We start from the raw sequence: 17,912 nt of genomic DNA on the forward strand, positions 1-17,912 counted from the left end.
TTCTATGGTCCTTGCCCCTCTTTTCCACAGTTCTTTTTATATCACAAAACAATATAGAATTAATAATACTGAGCAAGAGGAAAGATAGCAGAATCAATCTGTTCTTTAATATCTGTGGGAAGAAACAAAGCTTGAACCTGATGAATGTTTAGTGTCCTAGAAAAGAAATATATATATAAGGAAATATAATGTAGGTAACTGGAAAAGAGCAAAGGGATTAAAAAAGGCGCTTCATGAGTGAACATACAAAATGATTAGTAAAACTCTCTTTTGCAGTTACTCAAAAAAGACAAAACTAGAACTAATAGATCTTAAAACTGATGTACCACGTTCAAATTCCATTTAGATTTATTAAAGGAAAAGTAACTGAAGTAGGCAAATGTTAATTTTTTGGGACTTAATTGGAATATATTTTTCTTCTTGAAGCTGGCTGCACCTATCTTTTGCTGACTAGTAAAAAGATGACTGTCCCTTGCCCTTTTTCCTATCTATACAGCACCTTTATCTCAGCTGGGATACTTCCCGCAATGAAAGAACATCTGCACTAGAATTTGTTGAGGTTAATTTGTGGAAAATTAATCTGAGATACTGGAATGAAGCTTCTAAGAGATTAGCCCTTCCAGTAGGGAGCAAAACAAAGCTATAAATACCACTCGATAGTTGTCACCAGTACCTGCTAAAAACAGAGTTCCAGAGAACAACAGATGAAGGCAAGTATGTACCCGTAAAATACTTTTCTAAAAATTTTTTAATAATGCATTAATGGACTAGTAGTGTACATCAAATAATTTTTACACCAGTTAGGTAGTATTAAATGTACAAGAACTAAAGTACTAACCTCAAGTATTTTTATGATATCATTTCAAGTTTGAATTCTGCATGGTCTTGCAAACATTTTCATGCTTGCACAACTTTAGTAACTTGAGCTATCCGTGTGATTTTAAGTACATATATAAATACTAGTGTGACTGCTTTCTTACGGAAAGACTCAACCATCTTCAAGGCTGCTATAGAGAATTTAGGTTTCTTCACTACCACTTTTTTGATTATGATACTATACAGCCATTAACTGTGCTTTCCCCTAGTAGCATATGTTGTCTCTAAGACTGCTGCATTTTTTATGCATGAAGAAATCTTGTATTGTGCTATATTTCCTCTCATTCTTTTTTCCCACCCCCCTGCCTTCTCTGCAAAATATTATATTGGAGCTTAAGAGATCTTAGTGGAGTTTTGATTTTGTTCCTCATCAAAAGTAGTAATCCTTTGCTTGCCTTGCCTGGTATACCCTTTACTGAGCACACGGTTGGCTTGACAGGTGATTCGTCAGCCAAGTTAAAACTCCTGGATTTTGAAGTCCACCATGAATTAAACTACCTGCCAGGGTCTGCAAAGAACATACGTAATGAGTTGTGTTATATTAAAGTTAGCGTAGCTGCAAGAATACATTAACTGTAAATTCAGTATGTATTAAAAAAGGGATGCTGGTAATTGCAGAATTGCATTTTGCTTAATCACAGTGCAAGAAAAATGGTGAACAAGACACTCATGTACTATTTCCAGCTCCTGTGCTGACAGAAAACAATTTGTGATCAGTATTTTACTACTTTCTACCTTTACTTCTCTTCTCTACACAAGAATACATGTCAAGTAAGATTTAGAGAGATCTATATTCCCAAACTGACATCTTAATCGCACTTTTCTGTTGACCTTTCCTGTTCCACAGAAGAGACACATCAGTTGAAGGAACTGTGGGCTCTTTCAAGCAGGCTGAATTAAATGAAGAATATAAACTTCACCCTTTGAAATATGATAACCTTCCGAAGTATTTCAACACTTATTTCCAACTGTTGGTCTTGAACTTTCCACGTAGCAACAGCAATGCCCACATGAGCAGAAAACACAGCTGAATTTCACCCTTTCAGAAGTGATCTGGCTATGCTCCAGAAAGTTCTATACAGTTTGTTCTTTCTTTAGGTTTTAAAGAAAAGTATTCATATTAGGTAACAGAACGACTACCAAAATTATATTTGTTTTCCTTTGTTGACCAAAAGGGTGCTATATTTTTTTTTTCAGCTAGAAAAATCAGTAGAATGTTACCTGGGGGGGGGGGGGGAACAACGCTGAGATAAGTGACTAAGGAATACATCTGGTAACTAAAAAACAAATGTATGAGACTTTCAACCTTGGACTAGCTGCAAAATATGTTCCCAACAGAATTGTCTGTATGCCACTCACACGTGTTGTGATAGCGTCCTGTCACAAAACAACAGGAAACCAGAAGGAAAATGCTGTGAGGTGATAGCCTGCCACATTTACTTGTGTAAGTCACTGAACTAGGCAGTGTTTTCCATTCCACGCTGGCAACATTTAATCTGCAAAACAGTATTCAGCTCCAAGCATGGGCTGAGGAGAGCCCAGACAGGAGAGGAAGGTTGATAAGCGGTGAGGAAACCTGACATGTAAGGACAAGTTGATAAAATTGTGTTTGTTTGGTCTAGCAAAGAGGAGACCAGAGAAACCAGAACAGTCTGGAGCAGAGGTAGCAAACATCCAGTAATGCAACAGAGGGGCTGGCACCAACCCACTCGTCTGTTCTTATGGCTTTATGATCCAGGAGCGGCTCTCAGGCAGGTATTCAGGCAGATTTAAAGGACATTGAGAAGACAATCTCCTCCCCTCCCACACCCAGCACAGTCAGCAATATTCGGGGATCTTTTTTTTTTTTTTTTTTTTTTTATCCACAGAAGAGCTCTTCCCTAGATGGACTTAACATAAACAACAGTGACATGCTAAGCATTTTCCCTCCGTGTGCCCATTAGTTATTTAGGGACCTATTTACGCAAATCACAAGTGCTTAACTAAAGTGATTTAAGGAGAAGTGAAGGTCTTTTTGCTGGGAGTTATATAACATGAATATTCAGAACTACGCTGTAACTCAATCAGCATTGACTTCACTACAACCTACCCAGGAATTCATGTGCCTCTTTGCAACTCAGCTATCAGCAAGTTGGAATAGGGAAAACCTGGTTTTGTGTTGCATTTTTTTAAGCAATAACAAAGCAAAGAGCCCTGAACTTATTTCCATCCCCTAAGTATTCAAGAGAAGAGAGATATGGATGCTGTTTTAATTTATCACATCATTCAAAATCAAAACTGGATAGTCTCCAATTTCATTTTCTGTATGAAATAAATAATAGGGTTAAAAGTTTGATGTGCTCAGCTGGTATACTTTATTTTAATGCATTTAGTAAGGACAGTTTGGGTTATTTCATCATTATGTCAATGCAACAATTTCATTCATTTTTAGCTGGTCTAGGGCATTTCTATTTTAAAATCTGAACTCTTGTTCTCTTTGCCCAGACTGGCCACGAGAAAAAAAGCTGTCCCTTCTTGCCTGGTAATCCATAAATTCATCAAGAGAAGATACACACAGGGTAGCTGGGCCCCTCCTGCTTCTGACAGTGCCAATCAACTGTACCAATCACTGTGCACACTGATATCTGCAGAGGTCACTGGAGATTTGTTGCTTTAAGGTATATTTGGCTTTGGTTTTCACAAACTTGCTATTTAATGACAGGCATTTTCTGTTGGACAAAGGAAGTCTGTTTAAAGAACAAAATAAAATATAACTATCAGGATTTCACAGCTGTAATAGCACTGTGCAGTATATCCTGGATTCGACTGCAAGAGCATATGATACAGCTGTCTTCTGCTTGTTTCAGTACAACCACCGAATGTGTTTTTTTCTTCTTTGTTTTTTCTTCTAATGACAAAACTTTATGGGCATTCATACTGTGCATTATTCCAGTATAGGATAACCCAGAAGAACAATTTCTCCAGTGCTACAGCACTTCAGTAACAAACTGCAATAAGGACAAACAGAGAGCTGTTGATGCAGTGTGACACTGAGCAACCTACATGATCAATCTAAGTGTGAAGTGAGGACACTTACAGGACTCTAACCATAAGGTTTGTTGCATGAGATGACACCAATGACCCATCCTAACAATTAACCTGGCCACCTCTTGTACTTTCAACACAAGCCGAGGTCTTCCAAGTTTTCCCACACCAGTGACACCGAGGTAAAAATATCTGCCTGACGCCACGAACAGTAACATGACACCCAGGACCAGGAGGTTCAGTTTCTGTTATCATACAGCCTGAGCTCTGACATACACGACCAAGTGCTTGCTCTCACTTCACTTTTTACAGATTCATGTCAAAGAGCACATCACCAATGCTGCATTATCAGTGATCATGTCTCATTAAATCGAGGTTACTGGTATTCAATGTGCTCGTAGCTTGTGGGATTTACACTAAGAAAAATCATACTGAAAAATGCTAGGGAAAAAAAAACAGCAGTAAAGTTTAACAGAATGCAGTATGTGATCGGGGGGCTGAAAAGGCTTTTCGTAGCTGTGGGGATCTTGCATAACTTGGGAAAGTCTTGGTAGTTCTTAATTAGTCCACTACGATTTGCTCAGTGGGACACTATGCATCAAGTAGTCAAGAGCCAAGCATGGAACAAAGCAGCAAAGTGCAAAACACACACAAATAGACTGCTGAGAAATCATTTCTGAGAAGTTAGCAAAGCCAACCATAATTTTAAGTTTAGGGCTGAATACCTTCTAATATTAGCAAAGAACAAATTAGAAATTGGAACTGTGCTGGCAGACACACGACTAAACCCATTAATAGGACTATCCTACTTATTGCAAAGGCAAATGGACTGGCAATAAATCCTCCTATGTTTCAATAAAATGCAATTTCCTTAATCTTCAAGACTCTCTTAATGTTTAAATGGTTTGCATTCAATTTTTAAGGCTTACTTTTGAATATTGAGGCATATTCTGAAAATCTCATGGAGCATGCAGTCTTGGACAAGTACTCAGTAAAAACTTCAAAGGGGCTCTGATCTCATATTTGTGAAACAACAGGGTTTTGTTTATTTTACAAGGAAAGCCTATACTATGTAAACTTATGAATTAGAAGTTGCATAATTGTCACTGTTTCCAGATATTTAAAGGAGCACACATTAGTCTGTTCACTTGCGTTTACATATAAAATGTACTTAATCCAGGTCAGTATGCATAGGCATAATAGTTAATTTGTACACATTGCATGGAAATCTATACAGAAAGGTCTTTGGATTTACTTTTTAGGAAACTTTACTTTTAAATACAGACCAAATTTGGAGCAAATCTAACTACATAATCCTTCTGAAAAGTCTCAAGAATAAATGCCTTCCTTACCATCAGTTCACTCAAAAATTGTTCCCAGTGCTGAAAAGTATGCTGTGTGCGCTACTTTAACTTCGCTAAATAAAATGAGAGGGAACTCTTTTATAAAAGGTACAAAATTATTTGTATTATACAGACATTTCAAGATAATTCAGTAATAAGGAGAAGAGTAAAACTGAAAGCAAAGATGCGTCAGTAGGCTCAGAACCTATGGAGTTGTACTGTAGAATACTGAATTCAGAGTAGCTCTGCTAAGGAACATGTGGTTGAATTTAAACTGCAAAGCTTGTACTCAGCATGTTAAGACAAACAAAATGATGACTTTGGCTTCAGACACTAGTAACAAGCTGCCTGCAAACAGGCTATCAATTTAACTACTACTATTAGACTCTTCCAAGCCTCCATAGTGTCCTCCTTTTTATCAGAGAGATAGGCAGGTACCACAAGGGAAGAAAGTATATTAGAAAAGGATTGGTAATAACACAAGGGAGTTTTTAACACCAAGAAATTTTATTGTTTGAAGAAAGACTGAGCGCACATATTAGAAGGGTAAAAGTTGCATTTGATATAAACCACAGATTTCTTCAAACTCTCATCCAAAAAAAAAATATCTAAATACTGTGCAACTGGGTTATAGACGCTACCACTTAGAGCTTCATAAACCAAGCATAATCACATGGCAATTTGGGTCCTAAAACAAGAAATAAGTATTTATTCTTAAGAAATTTTGCAAGGATAGAAATCCCCCTTAGCTTGTTTTTATACATAATTATTTTTACTAGCCTTTAAAACAGACAAGGACAAAGAACATTACCTCTAAAAATCCTTGCAGCTTTTTAAATCCTATTGAAACTGTGATTCTAACTCCTATGTTATTTTCTAAGAAAATGAAGCCAATGATTCACCCACTTACACCAGTAAATAGCCAGATCTTTAAAAGGCATTTTAGCATAGATAAGACAATCTGGCTAGGGTCTCAGAGTTGAATGTTTCAGTTGTCTGACAAATAAAGTCAATCTACTTCTTCAAAAATATGTATAACTATGAAGGATCACTTTTTCCAAATAAATCCCCCAAATTGACTGGGGAAGACAGGAAATACTGAACATTCCATTTATAATAGAGAAGGTTACAGTAGCAAAGAAAAAAATAAAAAATAGACAGCTTGGGGCATTAATCTAATGAATGTTCAGTAAATACTGGAATCCTTCTAACTTTTTCTGATGACTTGGATTTTTTTGTTTGTTTCTTTTTTCTCTTTGTAAGGTTTTATTGGTAACATTTGAAAAAATGTCCATACTTTAAAAGATATCCATCTCTACTTCTGCCTCGTAGCATGGAAAGCACTGAAGAAAAAGAGCTTGCAATTATGTGCAATAATGACATGTATGACCAAATGGTAAAATAAAAATGTAACTTAAGTAAGCACTAAAATTTTGATGAGAGCAGATGAGGCAGTTAAAAGGACAAGGTACCTGAAAGGCAACAGAAGCAGACAGAAACGATTAAAAAAAACATGAGATGTTGAAGCTTATGTTAAAATCTGTTTATAAAAATTGCAGTATTGAGAAACCAAGATTTCCATAAAAGAAGGCCTAATGTTAATCTTTAAAGTATTTAAATCAGAGTACAGTTGGTCAAGACAAAGCCATCTGAGCCATCTCTCTGCTTCTGTTGCTAAATGGGACATTTTCCATTACCTGTGTCACTTCCTTTTCTCTCTGCTCCTCTACCCCACATTTGTACTTTTGTGATTATGCCAGCAAAAAAATAACCCAAAAAAGTATTGGGTTTTACCAGTTTAGTGAGCAGAAAAGCCTCACCAAAGGGGCCAGACAAGTGCCAGAGCCAGTCAAATGCTAAAAGCTAGTGAAATGAGTAGGAGGAGGCATGCTGCTAGGAGCAGGGAAAGACAAATTTAGAAGCCTAAATTTAGACTTTTTTTTTAATTGCCTAGCATTTTGGTACTTGTAGTCCCTCTGATTTGTAAATAATAGTCACTTTGTTTAAAACACCTATAGGAAAAGTTTGTGTGATGGAAGAAGAAAGTGGCAAAGGATCAGCTAATTTGATTTTGTAAACAAAGTCACTCAACTTTAACCAAATAAAAGAAACAGAGGCAATTAAACTCATTTTTGGAACTGTTTCTGTTGCTCTCCTTAAAGGATACAGAGTATATGTCTGACTCTGTGCTGTTTGAGATTAAAAAGAATACCTACTTTTAGCACTTACAAACATTGCCATTTCTTAGGCTCTGGCTGAAGCCACAGATTTACTGTCACAAATCATTTTATGATCCCTAAAGATAACTCAGATATCCACAAAATGTACATTTCAAAGGAAGCACAGATGTGGTCTCAAGTCTGGTTTGGTACGGCAAAAGTTAAAAGGAACCAGTGTAAGCCTTCAAATGTATGGCTAGATACAACATCTTCATGAACGTTAACAGCGTAAGTTCCATGTAAGTACTACTTACCTAGACACAACACAGTTTCAACATTGACCTTAAAGGAGCTCAGCACATGCTTGTTCACGCTTGTCCTTCCATGAATGAAGTCCACAAGCAAAACATTTTGGGGGGACTTATACAGTATGGATAAGCTTAAACTCACCCTGTGCTCCAGGATTAATTTGCTAATAAGCAGAAAGCCGATGATCAGACTTCAGATCAATTAGATTTAACAGCAATTTTTAACTTGGCTCTGTCATGTTCTAAAACCATTTAATGATTATCCCGTAAATTAGGTTTTCTTTAGTCTGATGCAAATTCAGTTTTGGTTTGTTTAAGGATATTTAATCTGTTCATTCTTCAAGTTTTTGGGGGGGTTGAATTAACATTTCCTACATCAGATTTAATGGCAATATTAGTCAAACAAAAAAAGCAGATATGGCAAAACTCACAGACGTAGAAAACCTGTTTGACTTAGTCCTCCCTAGCTGAAAGAGATGTGATCTTGAGTAAATTGATATCAGATGAAAATCATAGTGAAACCAAAGTAGGTTTGGTTGTTGTTTTTTTTTAGGTTTTCCTCTGCTAGCACTTAAAGAATGCACAGATCCATACCAATATAACTTACCAAAGGCCATTTATGGAGGATCAGGAATCAGGCACATTGTTTGTAGATGTAATCTGCAGCAAGAAGAGAAGGAAATATAAAGTAAGGAGTCCAGACTTACATTTGGCTTATACATTAACATTGAAGGAGTAATTTATAAAATTATGAACCTATTTTGCCAAAATGGATAATCAAATATTTATTTATTTGATTATAGTGGTATTATAGCAGTCTTCCAGTACCTAAGGAGGGCCTACAAGAAAGCTGGAGAGGACTCTTTATCAAGGAGTTTAGTGATAGGACAAGGAGTAATGCCTTTAAGCTAAAATAAGGTAGATTTAGATTACATATAAGGAAGAAATTATTTATTACAAGGGTGATGAGGCATTGGAACAGGTTGCCCAGAGAGGCTTTGGATGCTCCATCCCTGGAGGTGTTTACAGTCAGGTTGGATGGGGCTTTGAGCAACCTGTGGAAGGTGTCCCTGCCTGTGATGGGGGGGGTTGGAATTTGATGATATTTAAGGTCCCTTCCAACCCAAGACATTCTATGATTATTGTAAGTTTGCTTCTGGTCACTTGTAAACACTTCAGGAGTACTTGCATTGGTCTACCCTTACGATGATGTTCTTGGGTCTCTGATGCCAACCTCTGCAGTATTACAAGTTTTCAGAATTCAAAGGGTGTAGTTCTAATTTGAAGTCTCTGAATGGGCATGTTTTCCAATAAATCTTTTTCAAGATTATAGAATAAAATGTCATCCTCTATATTGCCAGCAAATGTCTAATAATTTGTTTTCTATGTCTTTTCAGCTCCCTTCTATTTCTTGTTCCTAAGGCAAAGGCAACATTCTAATTAGCCGACACTTTATGAGTCCATTTTCTGAAGGAATGAATGTTGTCTCCAGCAGATTCAATTTATGAGAGAGCTTTAAAAGGCAGTCTAGCATCAATTGAAATCAGCTGCATCTTTTACATTCTCACAGTTCATTTTTTGATTAATGTGCAAGACTGACATCAAGTATGTCTACCTGAAAGATATTGTTAGTATTACAAATAGAGCACTATCAATATTTGTAATTAATGACTAAACACTATTTAAAGCTAAGAACTGCTTTCAGGGTCATATTATCTTTCTAACTGTAATTATTAAGTTTCTTATTGTACAAATTTCGGCTATATTCCAGGGATGGCTTCTATGACTTTTTGTTTTATATCAGTTCTGTGTAAGTGGATTGAAAACAAATAAGTCATTCATCAGGGCTGTTAAACTCCAGAAGAAGGCAGACTGGTTTTGTTTGCTGCTTTACAACGTTGTCAGTAGTTTAGGAGGTAATCCATTTAGTGTAGCTATCTCTACATGTACTTGCACAAGACCAAAAAACAACAAAAGCCAAACAAAGAGTTGAAGCAAAGGTAATGAAAGAGTTAAGATTATCAAACTCCTTCAGATTACAACCTGCAAATGAGAGTTTGCTTTGCCATAGTGCTGTATAGTTTGGAAATCAAGTCTACTGTAGCAACCAGAAAGCTTTTCGCCAATATGTGCACATAAAAAGCCAACTAGGAAGAGATTTTCTTTGTTCATTGCTCTTGAAACACAATGTAATGAATATCTGGAGATATAAGAGGGCAGCAGTGCCTTTGTATGCTAATTATCTATGTGACAAAAAAAGAAAAAACAAGCAAGCCGCCAAACAAGCAAGCCTTGAGAGGAAGTAGTATGGAAATTAGAAATGTAAGCCTCATGGTAACTGAGCTGGACTCCACCATTGCATTTACTGCTTATGGGTATTACAGTACATAGTTTGCTTTTCCCAGTCCTTTTACAGCCTTGTAATTTTTATTTGGCTGAATGCTTTTTATCCCAGTATGTTCTACTGAAAAAGTCTACCTCTGACTCATTTGTTTGAGACTGCAGATAATAATCATCGGCTGGGGGAAGGATAATGAGATTGTTGTGAAGGAGACAAAGACCATCACGTCTCCAGAGCCCTGTTGTCTTTTCAGGCACTGACCTTCTCCTTGCCTGGCAAGGAACAGCTGAAGGGGCAGCGAAGGACATCAGGAAGGGGTAGTAGCCTGGAGTTCACTGACTCAGACATGCTAAAACTATTAACCTGATAGAGGAAGGCAAATATTTCATTACACGAACCCAGATAAGTCTGCTAAATGGCAAATCGCTTACTTACTGTCATTTTCAGAAGCTGCGGAGTATTATTTAATGACAATTTTGAGAGATTCACCTAGATGTACTTCAAATTTTAGGTGCGGCTGAGCTCCGCTTGAGGACACCAACATGCAAATGGCAGCATTTTAAGGCTTTCCTTCTTATATCCAGATCCACTATGGCCCATAGCAGCTGTACCCCGAACTAATGCCAGGTTTAAAACCTTCGGCTGCCTCAGGCCCCTCATTTTGGGTCAATCTCACGAGATTGAGCCTCGGTGCTGTGTTACCTCGGGAGCTGTGTGGCCCCAGGTCCCCTCAGGGGCTGCGGGGCGGGCCCGGGCCCACCTCCACCTGCCCCAGGGGAGAGGCAGCAGGATCAAGGCTCCTCCAGCGAGTCTGGGGGTTTGCAAAAAGCACCGCTTTCACACCGTCAGCCCTAAACCTCTTCTCCATCTTGCGCCTGAGGGGAAGGAAGGATGGCTCCCAGCCCCGCGGCAAGGAGAAGCCGTCGCCCATTTCGCGCGGGGGCAAGGAGGGCTCGCCGCGCTCCTCAGCCGCAGGGCGCGGCGCCGCTGAAGCGACCCTGGACGGGGACGCCGGGCCCTCGGGCGGCTCCCCGGGGGAAGGGGAGGCGAGGCGAGGAGGGAGGGAAGCAGCCGCGGTTTCCTGCCGGGGAGGGGAGGAAGGCGGCGGCGGCGGAGGGCGCGGGGCCGCGGGGCGGAGCGGCCGCCATCAAGCGGAGTGTGGCAAGGAGCGAGCATCCCCGGGGCACGCCGCAGCGGGGCCGGCAGGAGAGGAGGTAACGGGAGCAGCCGCACCGCTACAGCCACCCGGAGCCGGCGGGGGACGTGCCGGGAGACCCCCGGGGTAGGCACGGTGGGGAGGCGCCGGCTCCCTCCCGCCTTGGGAGGCAGCGCGGTTAGGGTGGGGGCCTCGCCGGCAGCACCCGGGGCCGGCTGCAGGTGTGTGGTGGTGGTGGGAAGTTGTTCCGTGTTTATTATTATTAATTATTATTATTTTTAACGGCAGCACCTGAGGGGTGTGTGTGTGAGGGGTGCCCTCAGCTCCGCCCGGCCTCCGGTTCCGGAGCCGGCCGGCGCCTCTGTCATGAGGCGCCTTTGCCCTGAGGCGCGTGGCCGCGAAAAAAAAAAAAAAAGCCTGAATTTGTCTTAGTTTATCAAAAAAAAACCCAACCACTGGGGAAGGAAGGAGCGACCAGGACGAAGCGGCCCCGAGCCGGGCTTGTCACGCCACCCGTGGACTGCCCCCGGGGTGGCTTTGCCGAGCCCCGAGTTGGTTTTATTTGTTTTATTTCGCCTGGCTGCAGGCAAACACCGGGCTCGGAGCTCAGGTTGGGTCAGAATAGGGTGTTTTTGGGACAGGCACATGTGATAATGGCTGCTCTGCAGCCAACCGCCACAGGAACTTAGGTGTCATAGTGTAATGCCCCCGGGCAAGCATGTGTGAGGTACTGGCTTTGATTGTTTGTGTGATTATTATTATTTTTGAAGAGAAGTGCATTAAGGTGTGCATTAAGAAGTGCCTTAGGTGACTAAGTTACAGCTAAAGTGTGTGTGTGTGTGTATAGAGATATGTAGCTGTGTGCCATCTGACTTTACTTTCCTCGTTTTTCCCACTTTTGTGCACCACCATAAAAATCAGGTAAATTATTCAAACAGACTCTATCATGGCCTGGCTTTACCTGGGGCTGATTTTACGTGTTTCTCCAGATCTTTTTCCAGCTGTAGCTGCCTTGAGTGCTCACTTCTGTCTGAAGACAGTCTACCAGAAAGTCCCTACTTGTAAGCTTACTTCTAATTTTTCCCTTGGAAATATAAAATAAACTAGAAGTGTGAGGGATATAGTGGCATGTTATTTTCCACTTGTAGCTAGCACAGTTCCCTGCCTTCAAAGTAACTTCGCTTAAAATCTATTACTGAGGTGGATTTGACTGGGATTAGTAGTACTTCAGTAAATTTTGAAAAGTTGCTAAGATGTTGTACAAGGATACCTGCTTGTGAGCAGGTTGTAAGTCTTTTCCCCATTTAATGTTCGAAGCCTTTTTCAGGATTTGTCAGAACATGTGTGCAGTGTTGCTGAACTTCTCCTGTGCAGGTGTGTCCCACGTGGGTATAGTCAGGACTTACTGCCATCACTGATACACTGTTAAGTGAATAATTGACCTAGAAACTTCTCTTTCATATCTGTTGTCAGATTCACATGATAAACACACTTCAACCTTTCTTATAAATGGATGTTACAGGCAGTTCTATTTGATCGAAGGTTTATGCTGTTTTTTACAGTGCTAAAGATGGTTTGCATATGGGAGCAAGTAGGACTTGGCTGAACAGGTTAAATCTTTACATTGGGAACTGCTTTTGGTGCAAGGGCTTCCTGTGTGCTAACCATGTGTGACAGGGAAGTGATTTTTCTCTCACCAGAAACAAGAGCCATACTAGACAGACTAAACCTTTCCCATTTAAATGCTTAGACTATGAGGTGCCTAAATACGTACACTGCAAAGAATAGGCATTTCTGGGACTTACAACCTTTGCTCTGTTGGTGCTTAACTCCCTGAACACATTTATGCTGTTTGCCTGTGTAGGGCAGTCTTGACTCTTACCTAAAGGACCAATCGTGTTAAGAAACAGGAGTTTTACAGCTGGGATAAGTGAATAGTCAAAGTATTTATGTAAAGCTGTGTTATAACAAGGGTTACTGCATGCAGTCAAGACTACTGCAGAAGACAGAGGCAGGAATACTGGAAGTCTCTGCTAATGAGCAGGTATTGTATGTGAGTATTTGGTATTTGACATCGGCTCGCAGGTTCAGTCCCTGCTGAACAAATGCCAGACCAGCTGCTGTCCTTGCTGAGGGGGAGAGAGGGGATCTTCCTCTTTCCCTCTTCTTAAAGGAAGGCTGCCTTGTAATGCAGTGTTAGTATTTCATTATAAGCGCACGTTAACTTTCATTAGTTCCTTTGGTAAGGGGGCAATGTGTGGTAGACCTTATCAGAATTTATATTTTTGGTGAGACAATGAAGTGATCTTAGTTCAGGGCAGAGTGACCTGAGTCACTCTGTCCTGGTTTTGTACTGAAGCTGTCTATATGAACAGCAGTGTCATTCCAGTAGAAATCGTATGCGTATCAGCAAAAAGATTCCTCACAGCTGCAACCATCAGCAAAAACAAGAGGTTAAGACTTTGTATTGCACAAGGGTGAGTGATGAGGAAACGCACGTTAGCTTGTGTGAAGTCATAAGCCCGCATTAGCCTTAGCAGTCCTATGGCAGGGCTTTGGCAGCGTTAGAGTTCTAACTGTTTCTAGCTGGAATATTTCAGAATTGTTGCATGTTAGAAGATATTATGCTATTCCTCACTGGTTCTTCACTTCCAAGCCCCAAGCCTATCTTCTGTTTGCACAAAACCAACGGCCTTGTGCCAGAATCATGGATTCAATGTTTTATGTAGTTGTTTTTAAAGTTTCTATTCTTGATGTTACTTGAGTTTTCTCCAGTCTTTTCTGCCCTCTCCCTTCCTTTTTGGTGGTTTTAGTTCCAGTTAAGTGAAGTATTTGTAGAAGAAAAAAAAAAAAACAACCTTGCCAGTAGTTCTGTTTCTGTCATAGAGGTAGTGCAGTAAGACACGTGACTCACGCAAATAAGCAATTCCTGCCCTGAAGGCTTTAAGACTAAAACAAGCAAGGTTAGAGAAGAGAATGAAATGCCAAATTCTGAGTGAGCTGTTGTGCACACCTTTATGAAACCTGAGTTGTTGTTGGCAGAGACCCAAAGCTGGGAATAACAAAAGCAGACTCAGAGACAGAAAGAGTACTGAGGGGAAAAGTATGTTAAACTGGGAGGATGTTGTGGTTGCTTCTTCATGGGTAGGGTAAAATAGGACAAACAACTGTCAAGGTCATCAGTAACAAAACTGTATAGAACTGCAGTCATGTGCTGCTAATAGAGATGGACGCATTTGAATCAAATCTTCAGAATGCCTGAGAATTCAGAGTAGTGTTTGTGCTGCTGAACAAGTTGTACCATGAAAGGTGTTCGGGAAGTTATGAGAGTGATGATTAGGGTATGTGGTGTAAGAAACCATAAAGCTGTGCACTTATCACCAAAATGAGATTTTATGTTAAGAATTGACTCACTGATATAATACTTGATTTTATTCTCTAGCTGGATAGCTTGGTGATGACTGGAATATTTTCAAAATAGCAGTCAGATACCGTAACAATAGCTATAGTACTCTTATTTTTCCCACCAGGATTTCTCCAATGATTCGCCTTCGGGAATACATTTGCAGCTAGTGTCCTGCGTGAGTCAAAGCAGAAATGAAAAGCCTCAAGTGAAATGCTGTTTTTGCTGGTGACAAGTGCTTGTTAAATCTACTTCTGGTCAAGTTAGTCATCAAGACACCTGCTTTGATTACTCGTCTTGCTGTTTTACACATTTATACTTTCTGATGATTGAGTCAGATTTGTATTTGGTTATGATATTAATATTCTGCGTTACACAGTTACAACTGAACCTTTTCTTTTAAAGCAAACCAAATAATCTCACGAGTTTACAGGCCACATGGCTTTTTGAAGGCTTAACTGTTACACCAGTAACAGAAAAACAATCAGTCTGTGGTTGCGAATGTGTTTGGCGGAAGCGGTGGAAGGTAGGTGGGTAGGTACGGAGAGTAACCAAGTAGAAGAGTAAATAACAAGGAGGACCGGCAACAACTGGGGAGCTGAACTTGCTTTCATTTTTCCTTGCAGTTTGGGGCACGCTCATCTGTGAAAACTGTGTGGATCCCTCTCTGCTAGTTAGTTTAATTCAGGTAGAGGTGCCTCATTATAGCACTCCAGTTAAGTTCAGAAATAGCAGTTTCTAGAAAGTTGGAAAGTTTTAGTCCAACTAAAAGTGTGAAATTTGAGGGCATGGGATACGACACGAGATAAGATGTTGGCTCATGTATAAACTTGATAAAATACGTACTTAGTAAACATCTTTAGAGTGTGTTTTTTCTGAAATACTGAGGGGAAAATAAATCAGAAGGCATTCAGCTAAATGGATTGAGGATCTCATTTTGCATTATTTAAAAGAACACAGTCTCTATTTCAGTATGAAAAAAGCTAAAACATTGATAGGAGTTAGAGATAGATGATGTAATATGGTTCAGTAAATGATTTGTGTGCCGTTTTTGTAGAAGTTACTTTTCTATTTGTTGAAAATAACCTTTATCCTTTCAAGATATTTAAAACTATTGAAGTTAGGCAATGTCAAGCCAGGTTTCCTATACTGCAGTATATGGATGTCGGCTAATTAATATAGGAGGAGTATGATTATTAAGTTTTCCCTCCAGAAGGGTGTTCCTCTAACTGCATGAGCAAAACGTTTTGTGTTTGTATGTTACTAGATGCAGAGATACATTAATTGCATACTGTTCTATCATAAATGGCTGAAGCATGCACTGGAGGTTTAATGAGTTTGCAGTTTAGGTTGGTTTCCATATAAGACTGCTCTGTGAATAGATTTCTTATTTGATATATAATAATAAACACTATATAATAGTATACACTATATAATGTGCCTCATCCAGAATTACTGCTAATTATCAGTTTATTCTTGTAAATGTTATTAGCAGTAACTTGCTTTTGAGAGGCATGGGAGAATTTCCTGGAGCCTTGAGAAGAAGGTGGTTCTTTTCCAAAAAGTCAATTCCAAAGCAGAGGAGAATGTTTGTTTTGTTTCTGTTCTCTTAGGTACTCCTAAATACAGTCACTAGTGGGGGAATTTGGACTGGAACTACTGTGTTTTCATGGACAGCTTGCACTCTTAGATAATGCCAAGAAATGAGGCAGTGGGAAATGGGAACAGTTTCTTGGAGGAGATGGGTGGGAAATCAAACTGTATTACGAAATATAAATCAGCAGTTAGATGAAGGGGACAAAGTATGTCTTTGTATTGCCCTTGGTTAACAGTCCACAGTGTGTTAATAGAACATGCAGTCCTGTTACCAGATCATTCATAACTTACTCGTGGAGGTATAATGATTTGATTAGATTGTTAGTACTGCAGTAAACCTGTGTTCATGCTTCAAACTTCCAGCTTGGTCTTAAAATGCTTTTTCTCTTTTATGTTACCTCATTTTGGTTCTGTCGGTTCTTTCTTCCTTATCAACCTTGCAGTTTCCCAATTCTGTTCTTCCTACTTTTTCCCTCACTGGTTTTCTGAAAGGCAGAAATTCCTTTCTTTGTTTAAGTTATACTGGAATTTGTGTCTTGCTGCCTGTATATTGTTTTTTTTTTTTTTCATTTATTTGCTTTAACTATGCATGGATTTCCCTTTGTGTAAAAACACATGAAATAATAAAAGGGAGTTTCACATAGGGTGAAAAGGTGGAAAGAAGCCTTGATGAGAAAGTTATAGGATAAAAATGTTTATAATGATTTCAGCTCTCTGTTTTGTTTTAGATTGTGATTTGGAGTCGTGGAGAATTCACAGCCTTTTCACAATGGGAGAAAGGACAGATTGTGCTAAGTCTCATAGCTCACTGGCTGAATACAGCCCCATCAATAAATCAGACAAGATCGATCCCAATGACAACTCTGAAATGCAGGATGGAAACCAAAATACAATGCAATTGAAGAAAGAAATATCTCTGCTAAATGGGATAAGCCTTATAGTAGGCAACATGATTGGTTCAGGTATTTTTGTCTCTCCCAAAGGAGTTCTCATCTACAGCAAATCTTATGGATTGTCTCTAGTAATTTGGGCAATTGGAGGGATCTTTTCAGTCTTCGGAGCTCTCTGCTATGCTGAACTTGGAACCACTATTACAAAGTCAGGAGCGAGCTACGCGTACATCTTGGAGTCTTTTGGGAGCTTCATTGCTTTTATTCGTTTGTGGACCTCACTCCTAATTGTTGAGCCAACGAGCCAGGCGGTTATTGCAATCACCTTTGCTAACTACATAGTTCAACCTTTCTTCCCATCTTGTGATCCTCCATACATTGCTTGTCGGCTCATAGCAGCTGCTTGTGAATGTAAGTATTTCTTGAAACTTACTATGCTATTTTTTTTTATCTACAGTTGAGCTTTATTAAAGCAAATCCTACCAAATCCCTGAGTTGTTACATACTGAAACAATTTGAGTTACGGTAAGGAAAACAACAATTTCTAGTCGACGAATAATTTAAAAGTATTAGTCTGTGAATTGACATTTTCTCATTCAGAAGCATGACAGTGTTTAACTCGGAATTCCAAGTTGACTTAACATGGGAAAAACAAAGAAAAAAGTTTGTTTTCCTTCAGAGAGGTAGGTTAAATCAAACCCCAAAGTACTCTAGGTGTGCTCTAAGAGTTGTGGCTGAATAGCTCCTATGCTATGAATTCTGCTGTAACTTATTTTTCAATAACTACTCAATGTAGACATGCTTAAGTAATTACTC

General features: G+C 39.5%; 2 protein-coding genes across 10 annotated transcripts in view; one reads left to right on the top strand and one right to left on the bottom strand.

Annotated features, from left to right (window-relative positions):
- Window positions 1-11,072, bottom strand: part of OSGIN1 (oxidative stress induced growth inhibitor 1) — an 82,732-nt gene extending 71,660 nt beyond the window's left edge. Inside the window, exons 1-2 of one of the 4 annotated variants that reach the window (XM_050713217.1) lie at window positions 10,487-11,072; window positions 8,318-8,370 (exon numbers count right to left, since the gene is read on the bottom strand). The gene's annotated coding sequence lies outside the window, so the exon portion shown is untranslated. The remainder of the gene's footprint in view (window positions 1-8,317; window positions 8,371-10,486) is intronic. The other 3 variants (XM_050713215.1, XM_035543453.2, XM_050713216.1) reach the window with 3 other exon arrangements.
- Window positions 11,073-11,143: 71 nt separating this feature from the next.
- SLC7A6 (solute carrier family 7 member 6) overlaps window positions 11,144-17,912 on the top strand; it is a 29,997-nt gene continuing 23,228 nt past the window's right edge. The window contains exons 1-4 of one of the 6 annotated variants that reach the window (XM_050713213.1): window positions 11,206-11,265; window positions 12,197-12,268; window positions 14,738-14,872; window positions 16,935-17,507. In XM_050713213.1, the coding sequence (XP_050569170.1) occupies window positions 16,976-17,507 (532 nt within the window). In that variant the 5' untranslated portion in view covers window positions 11,206-11,265; window positions 12,197-12,268; window positions 14,738-14,872; window positions 16,935-16,975. Of the gene's footprint in view, window positions 11,334-12,196; window positions 12,269-14,737; window positions 14,873-16,934; window positions 17,508-17,912 lie in introns of all 6 variants that reach the window. The other 5 variants (XM_050713212.1, XM_050713214.1, XM_035543445.2 and 2 more) reach the window with 5 other exon arrangements.

The sequence above is a fragment of the Cygnus atratus genome, chromosome 12 (assembly GCF_013377495.2).
Source record: "Cygnus atratus isolate AKBS03 ecotype Queensland, Australia chromosome 12, CAtr_DNAZoo_HiC_assembly, whole genome shotgun sequence".
Lineage (NCBI taxonomy): Eukaryota > Metazoa > Chordata > Aves > Anseriformes > Anatidae > Cygnus > Cygnus atratus.